The sequence below is a fragment of the Ursus americanus genome, chromosome 22, assembly GCF_024610735.1.
Source record: "Ursus americanus isolate L20-20 chromosome 22, mUrsAme1.1.p, whole genome shotgun sequence".
NCBI lineage: Eukaryota > Metazoa > Chordata > Mammalia > Carnivora > Ursidae > Ursus > Ursus americanus.
This window is the reverse complement of record NC_142148.1, coordinates 48717398-48738852: the sequence shown is the minus strand read 5'-3', so window position 1 is coordinate 48738852 and position 21455 is coordinate 48717398. Positions and strand designations below refer to the sequence as shown.

At 43.4% G+C, this 21455-nt stretch overlaps 1 protein-coding gene across 9 annotated transcripts in view; it reads left to right on the top strand.

Annotated features, from left to right (window-relative positions):
- Positions 1 to 21455, top strand: part of LOC148108096 (focal adhesion kinase 1-like) — a 100291-nt gene that overhangs the window by 40782 nt on the left and 38054 nt on the right. Inside the window, exon 3 of one of the 9 annotated variants that reach the window (XM_087853899.1) lies at positions 19370 to 19596. The exons of the other annotated variants lie outside the window; for them this stretch is intronic. Coding sequence (XP_087710025.1) covers positions 19402 to 19596 — 195 coding nt within the window. The 5' untranslated portion in view covers positions 19370 to 19401. The remainder of the gene's footprint in view (positions 1 to 19369; positions 19597 to 21455) is intronic. 9 annotated transcript variants of the gene reach the window in all.

Here is a 21455-nt window from a genome sequence, read left to right as displayed (position 1 = left end):
CTCCCCACCTGCCTCTGGAGCTGGGCCTTGTCTAGCTTCTCTGCTGTTTGAATTAAAGCCGTGTTGACCTTTGCACTGACTCCCTGGATCACTAACGTACACCTGCAGCCATGTCTTCTGTTGGGTGTAACTTTAGACGTACCCATTCTCAAGATCCCGGCTTGGAACTCATATTCTAGGAACTCGACCATGCCCCATGTCTGGGCGGTACCTGTTTTCCCGGCATCACCCCTAACACCATGTTCTTCATGTACTTGTCTGTGCTGGTCTTTCTTATAAGGGCCATAGGGGCAGGGGCTATTTCCTGTGTCCTGCTCTGTCCTGATGACCAGTCTGTCTCTTTCCTAGTATCAGTCTGTCCTGATACCCTGATGCCCAGGAAAGCACCTTATAGTCTACTATAATAGGTTTTGGTTGGGGCGAGGGGATGAATGAGTAGGTGGGAAGTAAATAAATACAGTAAAGAAAATTAGAACGTTTCTTTGTTTTGATACAGGTACCTAATGTTGTGGCTCCCAGACAAAACTTGCATAGGGATCTCATGGTAGTTTTGTTGAAGTACAGATTCTTTTTTTTTTTTTTTTAAGATTTTATTTATTGGAGAGAGTAAGCGCACAAGCGAGAGCACGAGTAGAGGGGAGAGGCAGAAGCAGCCCGCCGAGCAGGGCACCTGACTCCAGGCTCGATCCCAGGACCCCGGGACCATGACCTGAGCCAAAGGCAGATGTTTCACCAACTGAGCCCCCCCCCGAGGCGTCTCTAAAGCACAGACTCTTCCTAAGTAGGTTTGTGGTAGGGCTCTTACAGCCTCTTGATGATAGGATGCCTGTGCTGCTAGTCCGTGGACCGTCCTCAGATTGGCGGGTGTCTAGTGCGGAAGGAAAGACAGACTGTGAGCCAGCACAGGGAGTCGCAGGGTCTGGGGCAAGTCGTGCAGCCGCTCACTGTCTTCGCCCCCAGATGAGGCTACTCCTGGGAGGTGCCGTGTGGGGTGGGGTTGCGGATCAGACCCTCAGACCGACCACATCAGTTCCTGCTGCCTGGTGGGCAAGTGTTCATGACCAAATGAATCATTGGCATTGGCTTCCTCGTTGTGTATGTAGCACATTCTAGATCACATTGTCTTTGTATATGTTTTTATATTCAATCCGTGTGATAGTCCTGTGAAGTCACTGCTGTCCTGCTGTCACCACACTGGTGTTCACAACTAGGTTAAATGTCCTGTTGGCATGTTAACCGCATGTTCGTGGAGCTGGATTTGAAGCCAGCCCAGACCTCTGTCTCAGCACTGTGATACCGTAGCCCCTCCTAACTTAATTTTTCACACTAAGTTCTGGAGTTAGTTTTAAGAGACTGAAATGTTAAGATGATGATCCAAGCCCATTAAAAACATTAATTTTTTCTTTGTGAACCACTGGACAGGACTATTTTAATGAACGAATGAATTCAAATACCCAAATGTTCAAGGGGAGTTCCATGGAGAATTTGGAACTTTTTCTCTGCACGACTTCTGGCAAATTCTAGTTGTCCTGACTGTCTGTTCTTCTTGAGCTCATCAGGCTCTGTTTGGGTTACCCTCCCTGCGCTGCTGTCCAGAAACTGCCCCCTGGCAGAGAGCCAGGTCTCACTCCATCTGTCCCCTCCTTCAGAGGTCATGGTGAGGTGCTGCGTGTGTCGGGGTAAAAGCAGCTGCTTCCCATGTTCTGTGCAGTTTTCTAGCTGCTTATTGAGGAGGGTGGTCCATCCAGACCCTGCTCCTCCCTCATTTTTATGTCTTCGTTTTTCTCTCCTGTGTTGGGAGGGTTAATATGTACTTGTTAGGATTTGTATCGGGATTACATTAAGTGAGTAATGTATATAAAAAACTGCTTAGGTGGCTAGCACATTGGCAATATTCAGTAAAAGGCTTTTTGTTTTTTACCTTGTAATACTAGAGTCAATTTTGCCTTTTTTTTTTTTTTAAGTAAACACTACCCCTGATGTGGGCCTTGAACTCACAACCCTGAGATCGAGTCTCATGCTCTACAGATTGAGCCAGCCAGGCGCCCCAAGTTTTTTCTTATTTAGTAGAGGCTGAGTATATACTGTGTTCGAGTACAGTGAGATTTTAGTCATGTATTCAGTGAACATCTGCAAAACCTGACCTGACCTGTTTCCAGTTGGTATATCTGTTGTGTGGCTTTCATGTGCCATGCACAGGGCCAGCAGAAGTCCCTGCCTTCTCTGCAGGTGGGTCCCCATGTCTGCATTCTCCCTTTTCAGCAAAATGCCATGAGTTCCTTGCGTGTCCTGTCTGCACCTCCTTTCTTTATAAGCTCTGTGGAACTCCCTCTCAGCAGGCATTTCCTCCCCCCATCACTGCACTGGGGTGCAGAGAGAGGTTATTCCTTTGACCAGGTCGTGCGTTTGGCACCTCCTTCCTTGACTTGGTCTCTCAGCCTCTCGGTTTACCTCTTAGCCCACTGGGTGCAGCTTCTTCGTTTCCTCTGGTAACAAGGAGCTTTCCCTGTCTGTCTCTAGACATCACAGAGGGCTAGGCGCTGTTGTCACACCTCTTTCAAGTTGGAAAGTGCTTTCAGGGGAACAGACATGACGCTTCAGCATCTGTAACCCTCCCAGGGCTCAGGGATCCAGTACAGGGCGCATTGCCTAGCAGGGCTCATCACAGGGGATCCAGGAGCCAAGCTTGAAGCATTACTAAGAACAGGAGGTAGCAAGGAAATGGGGGAAGCATGAGAGCCCTGTTAGGGAAGACTGCTCTGGAGTACGGCTGTGGAACATGGCGAGGAGAACGTGGGTGCTTGAAGCCGGTGTAGGCCAAGTGCTCACGCCTGTAGAGAAGAGGTTCCGGAGGAGCACCCTGCCCCCGGCTACAAGCGTGATTTTTCTGCTCTTTGAAGGCTTCGTATTGAGATAGTTTCTTTGTAAGGAAAGTGTTTGGATGCAGTGTGCACAATGATAGATACAAGCTCAGAAATGTTGCAGTGCTGGAGGAATTAGTTAATGTACGTTTTCTGCATGGATTTTGAATGCCTGCATTAACTCTGTTTTATTTTACATTTTTAAACATATAATTCAATTATAAAGTAATATTATAGAAAAACACTTTAGCTGTGTTTCTTTTCTCTGGGAGATTTGCAATTAGTAACAAAGATGTGCTCGAGAATGTGTATCATTGATTGATGTGCTCAGTAGAAGTAATTAGGAACCAGGCATGGACCTCCTCAGCCTGGCTTTAAGGGGACAGCCCTTACTGCTGTGATTTCCAGGAAACCTGGGGGTCCTGTCGTGTGACACAGACACACCAATCCAGGCTCCCACCGGCCGTCCACCCGTTCCATCTGGCCGTACTTCCTCTATTTCTTTTCATCACGTTAGCTACCATTGATTGAGTGATAAGGAAAAAGATGTCTTCCTGCCTTCTTCTTCCCATTGCCAGTCAGTCGCGGGGAAGCTGCAGTAGGAAGCCCCGTTCCAGGATGTGCCAGATTTCTCTGGCCTTTCCTGCCATAGGTGTGACAAGATGTGCCGCACCCATCAGGGTACACTCTTTTACTCCTAGTGTGGGGACTACAGTAGTTGTGTGTGTGCACGCGCATGTGTGCATACTGATGAAAGTGGGCTGCTTCCCCCAGGTCGAGGGTTTCAGGGGCAGAGAACATTGTTAGGTGGGGGTGAAAGGGCTCCCTAGTGTTTAGATGTATGGTGTACCTTAACTGAAAGGACTTCAGAGCCCCAGTGTCACACTGTCACCACCTGGCCATGGAGGAGACTTATGTCCTTGGAACATGCAGCGTCTTTCATCTTAGACTTTTATGTCGCTGTAACCAGGCAAGCACCACCCACCTCTAGCAGTTGAGGTGGAAATGAAATTAAACGAGATGACCTATGTCCTCCTTGCATGTAGAGTCACCCAGGAAGTAGTAATTTTGTTTGTAATGAGTGTTGGCAGTGGCAGACATTTGCCTCCGTTGATTGGACTGTTGGTCTTAGAGCTGGGGTCCAAGTTTGAGTTTTAGGGGATCCATGAACTTTTCAATCATATACAAAATTTTGTGTTTTTATGTATATGCATTTTCTCTTGAAAATGTTCATATTTTTCAGCAGATTCTCAAAGATCTCTGTCATATGTATGTCAGTACGTGTGTAAAGAACTCCTTTCATAGAAGATGGTAAATGAATGGTAATTTGGTATTTGCAAGCATCATTCATTTTACCTGTTTTGCACAATAACATGTTCATGTACAATTAGAAGAGAGGCCTAGGCAGAAACGTAAAAATCAAGAACAGTTGCCGTTTATGAAATGTGCCCACGTGAATCGTTTCTTTGTTAGGTTGATAATTGTGGCTCAGGCAGTTGATTTTAGCCAGTGCATTTGGCATGGCATGTTGCTTTTGGTCATTTGTCTTCTGGGAAAAATTTTTGTTCTCATTTTGTAAATAAATGTGTGTGTGTGTGTGTGTGTGTGTGTGTATACTGTAAAATGCATACATCTTGTGTATCCTGGTATAGGTTTAACTACTACCTTCCATATCAGTGTTTACAACGTCACCAGCCCCAACAGCCTCCCTCATGGTTCCTTTCAATCAATATCCCTGGGAAGGTGACCAACATTTTGATTTCTGTCACCATGACTCTGTTTTGCCTATTTATCATAATGTCCGTGAAATTCATCCAAGTTGTTGCATGTAGCACTTCCTCATTTTTCATTGCTATATAGTATTCCATTTAAGAATATACCACAGTTTGTTTTATTATTGATGGATGGTTGGGTTGTTTCCAGTTTTGAGCTATGTGAATGGCGCCGCTATGAATACTGCATGCGTCGTCGTCTTCTTCTTTTTTTTTTTTTTAAAGATTTTATTTATTTTTGACAGACAGCGAGAGAGGGAACACAAGCAGGGGGAGTGGGAGAGGAAGAAGCAGGCTCTTAGCGAAGGAGCCCGATGTGGGGCTCGAACGCAGAATGCTGGGATCATGCCCTGAGCCGAAGGCAGATGCTTAACCGCTGCGCTACCCAGGCGCCCCCTGCATGCGTCTTCTGGTGGCCCTGCGCCTGGGTGTCTCTTCGGCATGTACCTAAGAGTGAAGTGGCTGCTTGTAGTGTGTGTCCCGGTGCTCTCCAGCTGTAGCAGAGATCGTTTCCGACATGCCTGTATCAGATTATAGCCCAGCTACCAGCATAGAAAAGCTCTATTTGCTCCACATCTTTGCCACGCTTATTAGCATTGTTGGTGTTTAAGATTTTGGAGCCATAGAAAAACTGTACTTAAAAAAAATAAATTTTAAAAATGGAGATAAATTTCACATAACAGAATTTCACATGTGACGTGAAATTCTCCATGTGGTTTTAAGTATACACACAGGGTTGTGCGACCATCGCCGCTGTCCGACTCCGTCACCCCAAAAAGAGACCCAATACCCATAGCCAGGCACTCCCCATCTCCCTCCCTCCAGCCTCTGGCAAGCACGTGCCTGCTTTCTGTCCCCTTGGATTTGCCTCTTCTGGGATTGTCATATACATGGCTCCTGCAACCTACGGCCTTTTGTCTGGCTTCTTTGACTTATCCCAATGACGTCAAGGTTTATCCATGGTGTAGTGGTACCAGGACTTTGTCCTTGTTATGGCTGAATGCTCTTCTGCTCTGTTGTGTGGATACGCCAGTTTGTTTCAGCATTCATATCACTAAATGTTATTGTTCTGTTAGAATAGAGAAGATGGAAATTATTAAGCAGCACCTTTACATTTGTGTCTTGATCTGACCTCTGGCTGATTGGCTGCAGTTTATCGAAGTTTGCTTGGAGCACATGGATGGCGTCTGGGAGGCAGCCTCAGTTCCCTGCAGGTGCTCCTAGAAACAGTGCAGTGTGCGTGACACGTTCCTCTATTGGGTGACTTCGGCTAGTGGCCTCTTGGAGGCCCTTCTTCTTTAGTTAGGCCACTTCTGGGCCATTTTCCTCATCATGGTTTCTCCAGACCACCTTTTTATCCATTTCGGTTCCTTTTGTTACTGTAGCGTTAATTGGATCTTAGCTCAGCACAGTGGCTTTGTTACAATATTTAAATATCTAGCTACCTAACACAGAAGAAGATGCTAACACAACAGTCACGAGAAACTGGGGGAACCTTCATTATGGCTGGTTTTCTAGTTCGCTTAAGGCCTGAGAGAAAAAGTCTCTTGGATCAGGTTGGTCCGTCTTGGATAACAAAGTGGACTTTTTTTCCCCCTCGAATCCGTCAGTTATTTCCCCTTTTCTAAATTATTGACCCAGTATACCTGCTGTACAGTTCCGCCTTGGCTATCCAGTGAATGGTCGAGAATGACTATAACATCTAAGCCTGTGAGCCGATGAACTTTTGCTGGTGAGGTGAGCCCTTAGAGCTTGGGCTGGTGTCGTGTTCCGTGGGCCGTAGCTACCGGTAACATGGTCCCGTGCTCTCGGCTGGGAGCTCCGAGCCGGCGTAGAGACCCTCCTACAGACCGGGGAGCTACAGGGTTTCAGACCCTCCGACCGTTACTAAATACAAGGAACTGCAGAGTTCATTTGATCAGGTACGCTGGGGGCGATCACCTGGTTCCACAAAGAATAGTTGGGTGGTTATGTTTTGAGAGGATATACATCTATTGCATGTGATACCTGGCTTTTAACAGTCAGTCTGTAATTAAATTGGTCTCGGTGGGGCATACAGATACCCTGAGAGAATTTAAATAGAGCCATACTAGTGTCGTTGTAGTTCTCTGAGGAAGGCTGCTGGCCCAGACTGTTGATCCTCGGGGTCACGTGTCCTCCTGATTCCTCAGGGTCCCTGAGCTCCGTTGGGGCTCAGGGAAATACCAGTATTGTTGGTTAGTTAGTGGCACCTGGAGCCTAGTTTAGGTGTCTTGGGGTTAATAATATTCTGGTATCGGAGGTGAAAGGAAATGTGATTCTTAGATTTGGGGTGAAGTACAGTACCATTTGTGTTCCTAGCTTCAGTTCTAAGGTCCTTGTTAGAAAGTTGTAGGGGTAGAGAATCAAATAGACAGTTGGACAGATTGTCCGTTAATGTGCTTGTTTTGGAAAGACAGGGAAAGGGAAAGATAGTAGGAGGGCAGAGAGGACTGGAACGGTCACTGAACAGGTTAGTAGACTGAGCCAACATAAGATAAAGATGTCTAGTATCTGTGAGTTTTGGTAGGGTCAGTTGGGTTATCTGATTGAAGTCCTTCTGGCTTCATTAAATCGAACTGGACAACTGTTTCATGATACCGGAAATAGTAGAAACATAAGACCTGCTTGTTGTGTGTAGGGCCTCCAGGATTCTCCTTTTACCTTCAAGGTGTTAGTACAGGCTTCAGGCTTTACATGGGAGGACATATGCCTGTTAGAGCCATCAGTGCAGCCACCGAGCTCACAGAGGTGGCTTCCGTAACATAGCAATCAGAAGTTTAGAAATCCAGGGGCACCTGGGTGGCTCAGATGGTTGAATGTCCAGCCCTTGGTTTCCGCTAAGTTCATGGTCTCATGGGTCATGGGATTGAGCCCGGCAATGAGTCCTGCATCCCTCCTCTTGTTGGGCTCTGCACTCAGCAGGGAGTCTGTGTGAGATCCTCTCTCTCCCTCTGCCCTCTCCCCGCCCTGCTCACATGTTTCCCTCCCTCCCCTTCCCTCCCTCTCTCAAATAAATAAATACATCTTTAAAAAAATTTAGGAAATCCAGCACAGGGTATGCCTTAATTATTTTTAATATTCTCAATTGACAAAGCAGTTGTATAGTTTTGGTTTTTGTCAAGTACAAAAAATGAGAAGGGTTTAGCAATGTTAGAAATGTCCAATGTAGAAAGTTACTATAATATTCAGAAAGGAAAAGATCAGTTTTCCATCTGGATCCCAAGATAGAATCTCTTTCATATTTGTTTTAGGTGTGCTAATTGGATCCATGGAAAAGATTATTTCTGATTGTTTCTAGGTTTTCCTCCTTTTATAGATGACAGTGTTGGCCAGTGGCCACCTCTCTGTTTCTGAGTTTAAATATATACAAGTGGGGGCACCTGGGTGGCTCAGTTGGTCTGCCTTCGGCTCAGGTCATGGTCTCCGGGTTTTGGGATAGAGCCTCACATCAGGGTCTGCTTCTGTCTCTCCCCTGTGCCCCTACCCCCTCCTCCTCCCCCTGCTGTGCTCTCTCTCTCTTTCTGTCAAATAAATAAAATCTTTATTTTTTTTAATGATTTGTTTATTTTATTATGTTAGTCACCATACAGTACATCCCCGGTTTCCGATGTAAGGCTCGATGATTCATTAGTTGCGTATAACACCCAGTGCACCATGCAATACGTGCCCTCCTTACTACCCATCACCGGTCTATTCCATTCCCCCACCCCCCTCCCCTCTGAGGCCCTCAGTTTGTTTCTCATATCCATAGTCTCTCATGTTTCATTCCCCCTTCTGATTACCCCCCCTTCCTTTATCCCTTTCTTCCCCTACTGATCATCCTAGTTCTTATGTTCCATAGATGAGAGAAATCATATGATAGTTGTCTTTCTCTGCTTGACTTATTTCACTTAGCATTATCTCCTCCAGTGCCGTCCATGTTGCAGCAAATGTTGAGAATTCGTTCTTTCTGATAGCTGAGTAATATTCCATTGTATATATGGACCACAACTTCTTAATCCAGTCATCTGTTGAAGGGCATCTCGGCTCCTTCCACGATTTAGCTATTGTGGACATTGCTGCTATGAACATTGGGGTGCATATGGCCCTTCTCTTCACTACGTCTGTATCTTTGGTGTAAACACCCAGTAGTGCAATGGCTGGATCATAGGGTAGCTCAATTTTTAACTTTCTAAGGGACCTCCACACTGTTTTCCAGAGTGGCTGTACCAACTTGCATTCCCACCAACAATGTAGGAGGGATCCCCTTTCTCCACATCCTCTCCAACAATTGTTGTCTCTTGCCTTGTCAATTTTTGCCATTCTAACTGGCGTAAGGTGGTATCTCAGTGTGGTTTTGATTTGAATTTCCCTGATGGCTAATGATTTTGAACATTTTTTCATGTGTCTGTTAGCCATTTGTATGTCTTCATTGGAAAAGTGTCTGTTCATATCTTCTGCCCATTTTTTTATTTGTTTATTTGTTTCTCGTGTATTGAGTTTGAGATGTTCTTTGTAGATCTTGGATACCAGTCCTTTATCTGTAGTGTCATTTGTAAATATATTCTCCCCTTCTGTGGGCTGCCTTTTAGTTTTTTTGACTGTTTCCTTGGCTGTGCAGAAGCTTTTTATCTTGATGAAGTCCCACAGTTCATTTTATCTTTTGTTTCTCTTGCCTTTGGGGATGTGTCATGAAAAAGGTTGCTTTGGCCGATGTCGTAGAGGTTGCTGACTGTGTTCCCCTCTAGAATTTTGATGGATTCCTGTCTCACATTGAGGTCTTTCATCCATTTGGAGTTAATCTTTGTGTATGGTGTGAGAGAGTGGTCAAGTTTCATTCTCTTGCATGTAGCTGTCCAATTTTCCCAGCACCATTTATTGAAGAGACTGTCTTTTTCCCACCGGATGTTTTTTTCTGCTTTATCAAAGATTAGTTGCCCAAAGAGCCGAGGGTCCATTTCTGGGTTCTCTTTTCTGTTCCATTGGTCTATGTGTCTGTTTTTGTGCCAGTACCATGCTGTCTTTGTGATCACAGCTTTGTAGTACAGCTCGAAATCCGGCATTGTGATGCCCCCAGCTTTGTTTTTCCTTTTCAACAGTTCCTTGGAGATTCGGGGCCTTTTCTGTTTCTATACAAATTTAAGGACTATTTGTTCCAGTTCTTTGAAAAATGTCCTCGGTATTTTGATCGGGATAGCAGTGAAAGTGTAGATTGTTCTGGGTAGCATGGACATTTTAACTATGTTAATTCTTCCGATCTATGAGCATGGAATATTTTTCCATCTTTTTCTGTCTTCCTCAATGTCTTTCAAGAGTAATTTATAGTTTCTAGAATATAGGCCCTTTACGTCTCTGGTTAAGTTAATTCGAAGGTAACGTATGGTTTTTGGTGCTATTGTAAATGGGATGGATACCCTAATTTCTCTTTCTTCGGTCTCGTTATTCGTGTATAGAAATGCAACTGATTTCTGAGCATTGATTTTGTATCCCACCACGTTACTGAATTGCTCTATAACTTCTAATAGTTTGGGAGTGGCTTCTTTTGGGTTTTCCATTTAGAGTATCATGTCATCTGCGAAGAGAGACATTTTGACTTCTTCTTTGCCGATTTGGATACCTTTGATCCCTTTTTGTTGTCTGATTGCTGTTGCAAGGACTTCTAGTACTGTGTTGAATAATAGTGGCGAGAGTGGGCATCTTTGTCGTGTTCCTGATCTTAAGGGAAAGGCTTCCACCTTTTCCCCATTGAGAATGATATTTGCTGTAGGCTTTTCATAGATGGCTTTTATGAGATTGAGAAATGTACCCTCTATTCCTACACTCGGAAGGGTTTTAATCAGGAAAGGATGCTGTATTTTGTCAAATGCTTTTTCGGCATCAATTGAGAGGATCATATGGTTCCTGAGTCTTTTCTTGTTGATATGATGTATCACGCTGATTGATTTGCGAATATTGAACCACGCTTGCATCCCAGGTATGAATCCCACTTGATCATGATGGAGAATCCTTTTAATGTACTGTTGGATTCTTTTAGTAAGTATCTTGTTGAGGATTTTGGCGTCCATATTCATTAGGGAAATCGGTCTGTCATTCTCCGTTTTGAGGGGGTCTTTGCCTGGTTTGGGGATCAAGGTAATATTGGCCTCATAGAATGAGTTTGGTAGCTTTCCTTCTGTTTCTATTTTTTGAAATAGCTTTAGGAGAATAGGTATTATTTCTTCTTTGAATGGTTGGTAGAATTCCCCAGGAAAACCATCCGGGCCTGGAGTTTTGTTATTTGGAAGGTTGTTTATCACTGACTCAATTTCTTCATAATTAATTGGCCTGTTTAAGAAATCAATTTCTTCCTGTTTCAATCTTGGTAGTTAATAGGTTTCCAGGAAGGATTCCATCTCTTCCAGATTACTTAGTTTATTGGCATATAGCTGTTGATAAAAATTTCTAATAATCCTTCCAATTTCAATGGTGTTGGTCGTGACCTCTCCTTTTTTCATTCATAATTTTAATAATTTGGGTTCTTTCTCTTTTCTTTTGGATAAGTCTTGCCAGTGGTCTGTCAATTTTATTGATTCTCTGAAAGAACCAGCTTCTAGTCCTGTTGATCTGCTCTCCTGTACTTCTGGTTTCTGATTGATTGATTTCTGCTCTAATTTTGGTCAACTGCTTCCTCGTGAGTGGATTAGGCCTGTCCCTCTGTTGCTGTTCCAGCTTCTTGAGGTGAGAATATAAAAGCTGCATTTTAGATTTTTCTATTCTTTTGAGTGAGGCTTGGATGGCTGTGTATTTGCCCCTTAGGACTGCCTTTGCAGTATCCCATAGGTTTTGGACCGTTGTGTTTTCATTCTCGTTCGTCTCCATAAATTGTTTAAGTTGATTTTTGATTTCCTAGTTTATCGAGTCATTCCTGAGCAGGACGGTTCTTAGTCTCCAAGTGTTTCAGTTTCTTCCAAATTTTTCCTCTGGTTGAGTTCCAATTTCAGAGCGTTGTGGTCTGAGAATATGCAGGGGATAATTGCAATCTTTTGGTATCGGTTGAGACCTGTTTTGTGTCCCAGAACATGGTGTATTCTTGAGAATGTTCCATGGGCATTAGAATAGAATGAGTATTCTTTGGTTCGGGGGTGTAGTGTTCTATATATATCTATGAGGTCCAACTCGTCGAGTATGGCATTGAAAGCCTTTGATTCTTTGCTTATTTTTTGCCAGGGTGTTCTGTCTATTTCTGATAGTGGAGTGTTGAGGTTCCCTACTATTAATGTATTTTTATCTATATGTCTCTTTATTCTGGTTAAGAGTTGGCTTGTGTATCTTGCTGCTCCCCTGTTGGGGGCATATATATTTATAATTGTCATATCCATTTGTTGAATACTTCCTTTAAGAATAATATAGTGCCCTTCTTTTTTTTTTTTTTTTAAGGTTTATTTATTTATTTATTTGACAGAGATAGAGACAGCCAGTGAGAGAGGGAACACAAGCAGGGGGAGTGGGAGAGGAAGACGCAGGCTCACAGCAGAGGAGCCTGATGTGGGGTCCGATCCCACAACGCCGGGATCACGCCCTGAACCGAAGGCAGACTCTTAACCACTGTGCCACCCAGGCGCCCCAATATAGTGCCCTTCTGCATCTCTAACTATAGTCTCTAGTTTAAAATCCAATCTATCTGATATGAGAATTGCTACCCCAGCTTTCTTTTGAGGTCCATTTGCGTGAACTCCATCCCCTTACTCTCAGTCTGAATGCATCTTTGGGTTCGAAATGAGTCTCTTGTAGACAGCAAATGGATGGGTCATTTCTTTTTATCCAGTCTGCAACCCTGTGGCGTCTTATGGGAGTATTTAAACCATTTACATTGGCACTAAGAACTGAGAGATAGAATTTTAATGATGCCATGTTGCCAGTAAAGTCTTTGTTTGTATTGGTTGTGACTTTCTTTTCTGTATCACTCTTGGGGCCTTTTTACCTTTATAGAACCCCCCTTCATATCTCCTGTAGGGCTGGTTTCGTGGTTACGAAATTGGTTAATGACTGGCGATTCTGAAATGTCTTTATTTCTCCATCAATTCTGAATGACAGCCTTGCTGGATAAAGGATTCTTGGCTGCATGTTTTTCTCTGAAAGAGCTTTTAAAATGCCCCCCCCCCAACCCTTTCTCTCATTCCAGGTCTGTGTAGACAGGTCTGACGTAATTCTGATGCCTTTGCCTTGGTACGTGAGAAATTTCTTTGCTCTGGCCGCTTTCAATACTGTATCCTTGGATCTAATATTTGCGATTTGTACTATGACGTGACGTGGCGTAGGTTTGTCGTGGTTGAGCTTGAGAGGGGTCCTCTCTGCCTCTTGGACACGAATGTTTGTTTCCCTTGCTAGATTAGGGGAGTTTTCAGCTACAATTTGTTCAAATATCTCTTCTAGACCTCTGTTTTTCTCCACCCCCTCGGGGATGCGGATGATTCTGACATTGGATCATTTCATTGAGTCAGTAATCTCCCATAACCTACATTCGTAAATAAATAAAATCTTTAAAACATAAATACATAAACAAACACAAGTAGGTTATGATGACTTAACTGCTATGACTTAACTACACTTGTCACATTAACTTTAGATTTAAAACATGTTCATCTTAACAACACTTTGTTAATGTGGGTTTTACAAATAACATATGTTTAAATTGGCTGAATTAAGTAAGACTGTATGTAACTCAGCACAGTTGTATTCTTTATATTTTGCCATTCCTCATTTCCTTAGGAATTTTTTTAAGTCTCCAAAAATTATTCACCAATTACTTTCAAGGTCTCGGTGTTAGCAGTCTTAGAAATTAATGTATAGTTGATATTAAAGTCTAATGTTGAATATTTTCATCAGATATATAGCATTAAAATTTTTATAGTGATATCTCAAGTAAAGTAAATGATTTACATAGTTTGCCATATTATCCGAAATCCAAAAAACAGTCTGTGTAATGAAGATATTAGTTGAATTGTTATGCCGGCAGTCCATGCTTTGCATGGTTCCAGTATGTACGAATATCAGTTTCTGTGGCTTAAATAATACCCGTCCTCAACAGAATGGTTCCGTTTTAGTTAACACAGGTATCACCTGTGGGCAATTGCATCAAGTACAGACTCGGTCTGCAGATCACTATAGAAACAACAGATGTGAAGTGTGACCAGCGGCCGGTCACGGTAGCTCTTTCCCAGTCTGCTGCTGACTGGCCACCCTGCGTCTGTAACTCAGTTTATACACAGACAGCAAATGTGTAGTCGTGGTGCCTTCTTGTTTGCCAGGGATAAACCCCTGTGACATTTTACAAAAATGGATCATCACAGGAGGGAATTGGACAACAAAGATGAGTTGCAGCGTTGAAGCAGGAAATGGTAACACTGGAAGTGAAATCGAACGGGCCGAGGTCCTGTGAAGCTGGTGACCGTGGAGCGGGAGCAGCCGAGCCCTCGGCTTGCATGAAGCCGCCCCAGGAACCAGCGGACTTAGTTGCGTTACTCTGGCCAGTGGACCCAGCAGTTATTTCAGCTCTTAAAGCCGGCGTGTGGAGTTTGGGCAGGCTCTGCGTGCTACAGCTGGAGGTGATGCGGACGCAGAAATCCCAGCAGTGCGGCGGGAAGTAACGGAGAGTGTAAGTGTGTGGTGTGCGGTGCGGCAGAAGCTTCCTGCGCCGTGCGGGTCACCGTGCAGCGTTCTGACTGAGACGGTCACAGAAGCACATAGCTGACTGTAGGAATGTTGACTTTGCTGTGGAGCCAGACTTTCTAGTTGTGTGGTCAGAGGAGCTTTGCAAATAAAGGTGAACTTATTGACAAGTGAGGAAGAGAGTTGTGAGAAAAAAGAGGATGTTCCGGAGGAGGAGACGTGGCAAGAAAGTTCGTAGCAGAGGCGCTTTCGGAGGTGGCTTACGACACTGAATGTACGAGGCTACAGTGATGGAGGCTGACCCAAAACTTAGAAAGGAGCATGACAGTTTGCGAAGGCATTGGAAAGATACTTACTCCGTGTCTTTAGTCATAGAGCGAGGGGAAGAAGAAGGCAAGTGCTGTTCAAACCACTTTTGTCAAGTCATCGTAGGCCCCACGCTCCTGTGCAAAGCGAGAACCACCTGTGCTTCCTTTAGTTGGGATCCATGCGATATTAGTTATCTTTGCTGATAACAAGTCATCCCAACACTTAGTGGCTTAAAATGACAAGAATTATTTTGTTCCAATCTGTTGTCTGGACAGGGCTCCGCAGGGACAGCTGTTTCCATGTGGCGGGAGCTCAGGGGGCACAGCGGGCAGCCAGAGGGCCCACTCGGAGGCTGGCTCTGCCACGGGCCTCGGAACTCGATGCTGCCTGTCAGCGGGCAGCTCAGCTCAGGCTTTGGTTCTTGGAGCTCAGTTCTCGGGCTTCTTGCGCTTCTGGGTAGCATGTGGTTGGATTTCATGAGCGAGCAGCCCAAGAGAACCAAGGGAACCTAGTTTGCCTCTTAATACCTGGCGCGGGATGTTTCTTAGGTGAGTCAGGAGCCCCCCCAGATGTTAGGGGAAGGAACGTGGCCTTCACCTGTGGAAGAGAGAGGCAGAGTCACACTGGAGCAGGAGGCACTTTCACAGCGACTTTTGGAAAATACAGGCCGTCCCGTATTGATATAACATTAAATATTTAAGTAACGTTAGCTCTTTGTTAAGTAAAATCAATATAGGAAATTTAGTGTATTCAGATTAGACTCTTGATGAGAAGAGAAACCCAAATCTTGTATGAAAGAACAACATTTGGGAGAGGAAAGTTTTTACAGCAGTCTAGTTTGTTTAAGGATTTACTGTAACTAGGGTCATCACCAACTTCTTAAAAACTCTCCAGACTTGTTTATGTCTGAAGTTTTTAAAATTGAGCTGTATCAGTTTGCATTCTTTGCTCCTTCTCTCATGTTCTGGCAGACATCTCAAGTTTTATTAAAGGGCTGGCATATTTCAAGGATAATCAGTTTGCTGTCTTGGTGGGATCTTGGTGTGTTATAGTGAGTATCAGCTAGGGAACCCTGGGAGTTTTTTGCTTCCTCTCTTGCATCTGTGCTATTTTATGGAGTATTTATATCAGACTGTGGGGTGAGGCCCAGCTTGAACTCCAAGGTTTGTCAGCACCTTGTTTCCTCACACCCTGACTTGGGACTGCCCTACTTCTTTCAAGAGCAGAAAAGGTGTCTATCTCCTGTGTTCAAGGGAGAGCCGAGGCTCCGATAGTCAGCAGCGAGATTAGCATTCCATTTTAGGAAGCCCTGCCCTGCACCTCCTCCCCCACCCTCCCCGCAGTGCTGCCTGGGGCAGTGTGCTGAGTGTCAGAGCTCTGATGCCTGAGCAGGTCTCAACTATGGAATGAGAAGTCCCAAGGAGGCTTTTTGCTACACTTCCCCATTATCAGCATCCCCCAGCAGAGTGGTACATCTGTTATAACTGGTGAACCTACATGGACACATCAGTTATCGCCGAAGTCCACGGTTTACTGTAGGGTCACTCTTGTGGTGTACGTTCTGCGGGTTTGCACAGATATATAATGACATGTATCCACATTATACTGTCCTACATAATCTTTTTGCTGCCCGAAAAGTCCTTTTTGCTCCACTTTTTCATCCTTGCCCCCCCCAAACTCTGCATCCACTGAAATTTTTACTGTCTCTGTGGGTTTGCCATTCCTAGAATGTCATATATTTGGAATCATATAGTGTGATCGGCTTCTCTCACTTAGTAATATGCATTGAAGGTTCCTCCAAGTCTTTTCATGGTTTGGTAGCTCATTGCTTTTTAGCACTAAATATTCCATTGCCTGGATAGACCACAGTGTTTTTTATCCTTTCACCTGCTGTAGGGTGTCTTGGTGGCTCCCGTGCTCTGACAGTGTGACAAAGACTGCCGCAAACAGAGACCTCTGTCTGAGTGTTTAACCACCCTTGCCTTCCTCTGACGAATCCCTCTTGGTCATGATACATTATGAAATATTGCGTGATGACATTTGCTGATCTTTTTTTTTTTTTTTAAGATTTTTGCACCTGTGTTTATAAGAAAGATTGATTCGTACCCTTTCTCATATTGTCCTTGACTGGTTTTGTATCAGTGTTTTGCTGGTTTCATAAGATAAGTTGGGAAATGTTCCCTATTTGTTCAGTGGAAGAATTTCTGTAAGATTAATATTATTCTTCCTGAAATTATTGGAAGAATTCAGATATTCCTTTGTGGGAAGAATTTTAATTGCAGATTGACCATTTTTAACGGAATAGGTCTATTTAAATAGGCTTTATATTTATGGTTTTGGTTTCGTACAGCAGCAGTTTCTAATGGCTTGGGCTTAAGTTGTACTTTGCAAAGAATTGTGTATGCCCCATCTCAGGGTACCTGGGTGGCTCCGTCGGTTAGGTGTCCGCCTTCGGCTTTGGTCCTGATCCCAGGGTCCTGAGATCAAGCCCCAAGCTAGGCTTCCTGCTCACTGGGGAGCCTACTCCTCCTTCTCCCTCTCCCTCTGCCCCTCTGCCAGCTTTTGTGCTCTCTCTTTCTCTGTTAAATAAATAAATAAAATCTTTTAAAAAAGAATTGTGTATGCATCTCAACTTTTATGTTCATTGACATAGTCATGATATTCTCTTAATAATATCTGATATTCTATCATTACTTCCTATTATTAACATTCTGTTATCTGTTCTGCTTCATTCTTGATGTCATTAGTTTTCGCCTTATCTTTTTTTTCCTTGATTAGTCTTGCTAGAGGTCTATCAGTTGCATTATTCTTGTTAAAAAAAAAAACCAAACCTTGATTTTGTTCAACTTCCAAATTGTACTGCGAAATATGGATATTTAGATGATTAATTTCCAATCTTCATTTCTAATACATGCATTTAAGAGTATTGATCTTAGGGACGCCAGGCTGACTCAGTAGGTGGAACGTGCAACACTTGATCTCAGGGTTGTAAGTTCAAGCCCCAGGCTGGGTGTAGAGATGACTTAAAAATGAAGTCTTTAAAAAAAATAATAAAAGCGTAGATTTTATTCTAATCACAGCTCTGTCTGCATGTAGTATTGATCTTTCTTTTAATTGTATTGTCGAATTGAGAATACTTTGAGTTTCTTTTTGGCTAATGGGTTGCTTGAAATATGTTGCTTAATTTCCAAACGGTGATTTTTTTCCAGACAGTTGGTGATTTTTTAATTATTTTGTTGTTGTCCAGCTTTAATGCTAGAGACAGAATATACTTTTAATAATTTTAGTCCTTTGATATTTATTGAATCTTGCTCTTTCACCCGCCACGTGGTCAATTTTAGTGACTGCCTCCTGTGCGTAGTTAGTGGGTACTTCTCTTGTGGAGGTGAATTGCGCTTGGGTGTAGTGCTTTCTGTTGGTTAGATTGAGTTTGTCTGTCATGCTGTTCCCGTTTTGTCTGCTGGGCCCAGGTGGACTCCTAGTCTCTTCTGCCTGTCTTCAGCTTCACTGAGTTTCTAATGGCTCCCTTTGGGCTTGGTTTCAGGATTGGTAACTATCTTAAAGGGACAACTAGCGGAGTGTGTGGCTCAGTTCTCCACCCTGTCCTGCTCACCAGAGTCCTAGGGTCCCCATGCTCATAACTTGGTCTCTCACTGCCAAAAGCTCAGCTGCTTTCTCTCTCATTGGTGGCTTTTTCTTGGATCTTCAGGCTCTTGAAGGCCCAGAATTGGCAAATGCCCTTTGGGAAGAGGCAGCTGTTGTTCAGTGTCTCTTCATGTCTCCACCTATGTCCCCTGCTGTCCTGGTTGCCTCACAACATCTTGGACTCCAAACGTTGGTCTGGTTTTTTTGGTTTTTTTTTTTAAAGATTTTTATTTATTCGACAGAGATAGAGACAGCCAGCGAGAGAGGGAACACAAGCAGGGGGAGTGGGAGAGGAAGAAGCAGGCTCATAGCAGAAGGGCCTGATGTCAGGCTCGATCCCACAACGCCGGGATCACGCCCTGAGCCGAAGGCAGACGCTTAGCCGCTGTGCCACCCAGGCGCCCCGTTGGTCTGGTTTTTAACCTGACTTTTCTCAGTGGGAGTGTTCATGTTCGCCAAGCTATTGCCCCACATTCAAATGGAAGTCTTCCTATCACACCGACAGACCAGACAGTGGTTGGTTTGTGCTTTCTGGTTTCGTTTTATTTTCAGTTGTGACTTGTCTGACTCTCCTCCTGCTGAGGGACTGGATAAGTGGGAGGACTTGGTTTTAACTCTGGGGTTTTTGTCACCAGTGCCTAGTATGTGTCATGACCACTCATTGCATTTTTATTGTATGAAGAAAGAACTTGCATCTCATGTATAGGTTTTCAGAAGTAGTCAGCAAAATTAACATATTTGGCTTTCCTGTGAGGTTTTCCCACAGATTTAAAGGCTATGATTTTAAAAGGGTGGACGGTGAGGTGACATTGTTCATAGATAACATGGTGAATGTTTGACAGAGCTAAAATAGGACTTCTGGTCTTTTAATTTGTTAAGAAAATTTAACAAATATTTGTTATGCTATCGTGAATTCGGTAGTGCTCCGGGTGCAGGAGAGTACAGCGATTATCTTGGTCAGTCAGGTCTCTGCTCTCCCGATGCTCACCTTCTGCATATGACATGACCACAGGGGAAGAACATAGAGCAGTGTTGTTAATATAAGGATCAGTATATCATGTTTTAATAGATTTTAACCACATTTTTATAGATTTCAAATATGGTACACTGACAGCTTTTTTTTCCCCCTTCTAGAGTATGACAGATACATAGCATCTAGCAAAATAATGGCAGCTGCTTACCTTGACCCAAACTTGAATCACATACCAAATTCGAGTACCAAAACTCACCTGGGTACCGGAGTGGAACGTTCCCCTGGGGCAATGGAGCGAGTGTTGAAGGTCTTTCATTATTTTGAAAACAGCAGTGAGCCAGCTACTTGGGCCAGTATGATCAGGCATGGAGATGCTACCGATGTCAGGGTAAGTGCATTTTCCTGGGAGAGACCCTTCATGGACATTAAAGTTACATGGGCCTAGGTTAATGGCACACACCAAAAAAGATAAAAATTTTTATTCCCATATTACAGTGATGTTAACTTTTTCTTTATATTATTTATTCACTTAATATGTGACTGACAGAATTTTAATTGTAAAATATCTTAGGAAAATAATAACTGAATCATGTTATTCATATAATGCTATTGATGTTTTTCTCTCCTTTTTTTTTTTTTTTAAACTTCTTAGGACATAAGAGAACAAAGCAATTAAAACAACCTCTAATACTTAGGAAATAAATTATTTTCTATAAAGTGAATTTTGAAGGTATCTGCATGACTCCAGATAGGATAGGTTCTTCAAAAACTGATTGGTTCCACACACCAGACATTTGTCAAGGTTCTGGGGATATAAAGGGTCCCTGCTCATACAGCTTACTGTCTACTGTGGTGGGGAGGAGACACCCATGGCCTTAGTTGCAGTGCAGAGTGTGCTTCCCAAGGCAATCCTGGTGGCGAGGTTGCCTGTGTGAGTAATGTTGAGTGTGGGTGGTAGCCTGTGGGCGGTCAGTGAGCATCGTGGCCAAGAGAGGTGAGAGGCGCTTCGTGGGCCAAGATTGCTGAGAGTGGGGGGTGAGAGGGTAGCGGTGTGGTTTCTGAAAACTGAGTTCAGGACGCCAGTTTTCAGCAGGTGTTTACTTTGGCCAGGTGTTACAGAGAAACTGCTCCTTCCTTCCCTCTGCCTACTCCGTGTTCATCTCTAAGGAGGACAGTGTCCAATGCCAGGATGAACAGATACATCTTTTTTCCCCCCTTTCTTTTTATACTAATGAAGCTATTTAATCTGCTCCTCTTAAACTTATATGCCTTAAGTACTTTTAATCAAATTAAAGGGATTGACAGAATTTAGATTGAAGGGCACAGTATTACATTGAAGTTCTATGTAATTTCCATTACCTCTATAATATTGCAGTACTCACTGTTCAGATGGATTATTCAAAGGTGAATAATTCATTCAGGGTTTAAATATGTACTAACATCTACTTGCGGTATAATTGAAATATAGTAGTCTCTTGTTTTAAAAAGCTTCAACTTTTTATGAAGCTTGATGGCTTTTTCTAGCTTTCCCATAGTTTTATTTTATATTTAATTTTATAAACAGAGTCACTTGGTAGAAAGGCCAGCAGCCAGTGTTCTACCTTAATGTTAACTGGAAGATTCATATTGGAGAGAAACCTTGCAAATGTAGAGCTTACGGGAAGGCTCTTAGTATATGTTCTAGTCTTTGTGAATTTCAGTTACAGTGAATGAGGAAGTCTCTTAAAGCACTGCATCAGCCTTAATAAACTTCCGAGTATTTGTACAGGAGGGGAGCCCTTTCAGAGATGTGAATTTGACAAGACATTTAGCAAACATTCAAGATTGATTATAACTGAAAATGCACCGTGGAAAGGCTCCGCGACAAAGGTGTTTTGGTATCAAATTTACTATACACAAGAGGATCCATACCAAGGAGAAAACCAATGATCCCTGGGCACATGTCAAGCCTTTAGCCAATGTTACAAACTTACCAGATGAAAACATTTATATTGTGAAGAAGAACTTAAACCAGATTCACATTCTTAAGTTATGAGAACATATTCGTCGGACTTTTATGAAGATCAATATGAGCAAATCCATGTGCCTGAGAACCAGGTGGTTTTACTTCATAGTAATTGATAAATGTTTGAAATTAAATAGGTCCCATCAGTTGATGATTTTCACCTTGAGGCAAAGAACTCTGAGTTGGCATTGGTTCACCACAGCTTTTCCTGTGATGGAAGGTGGGCGTTATTCATCACTCAC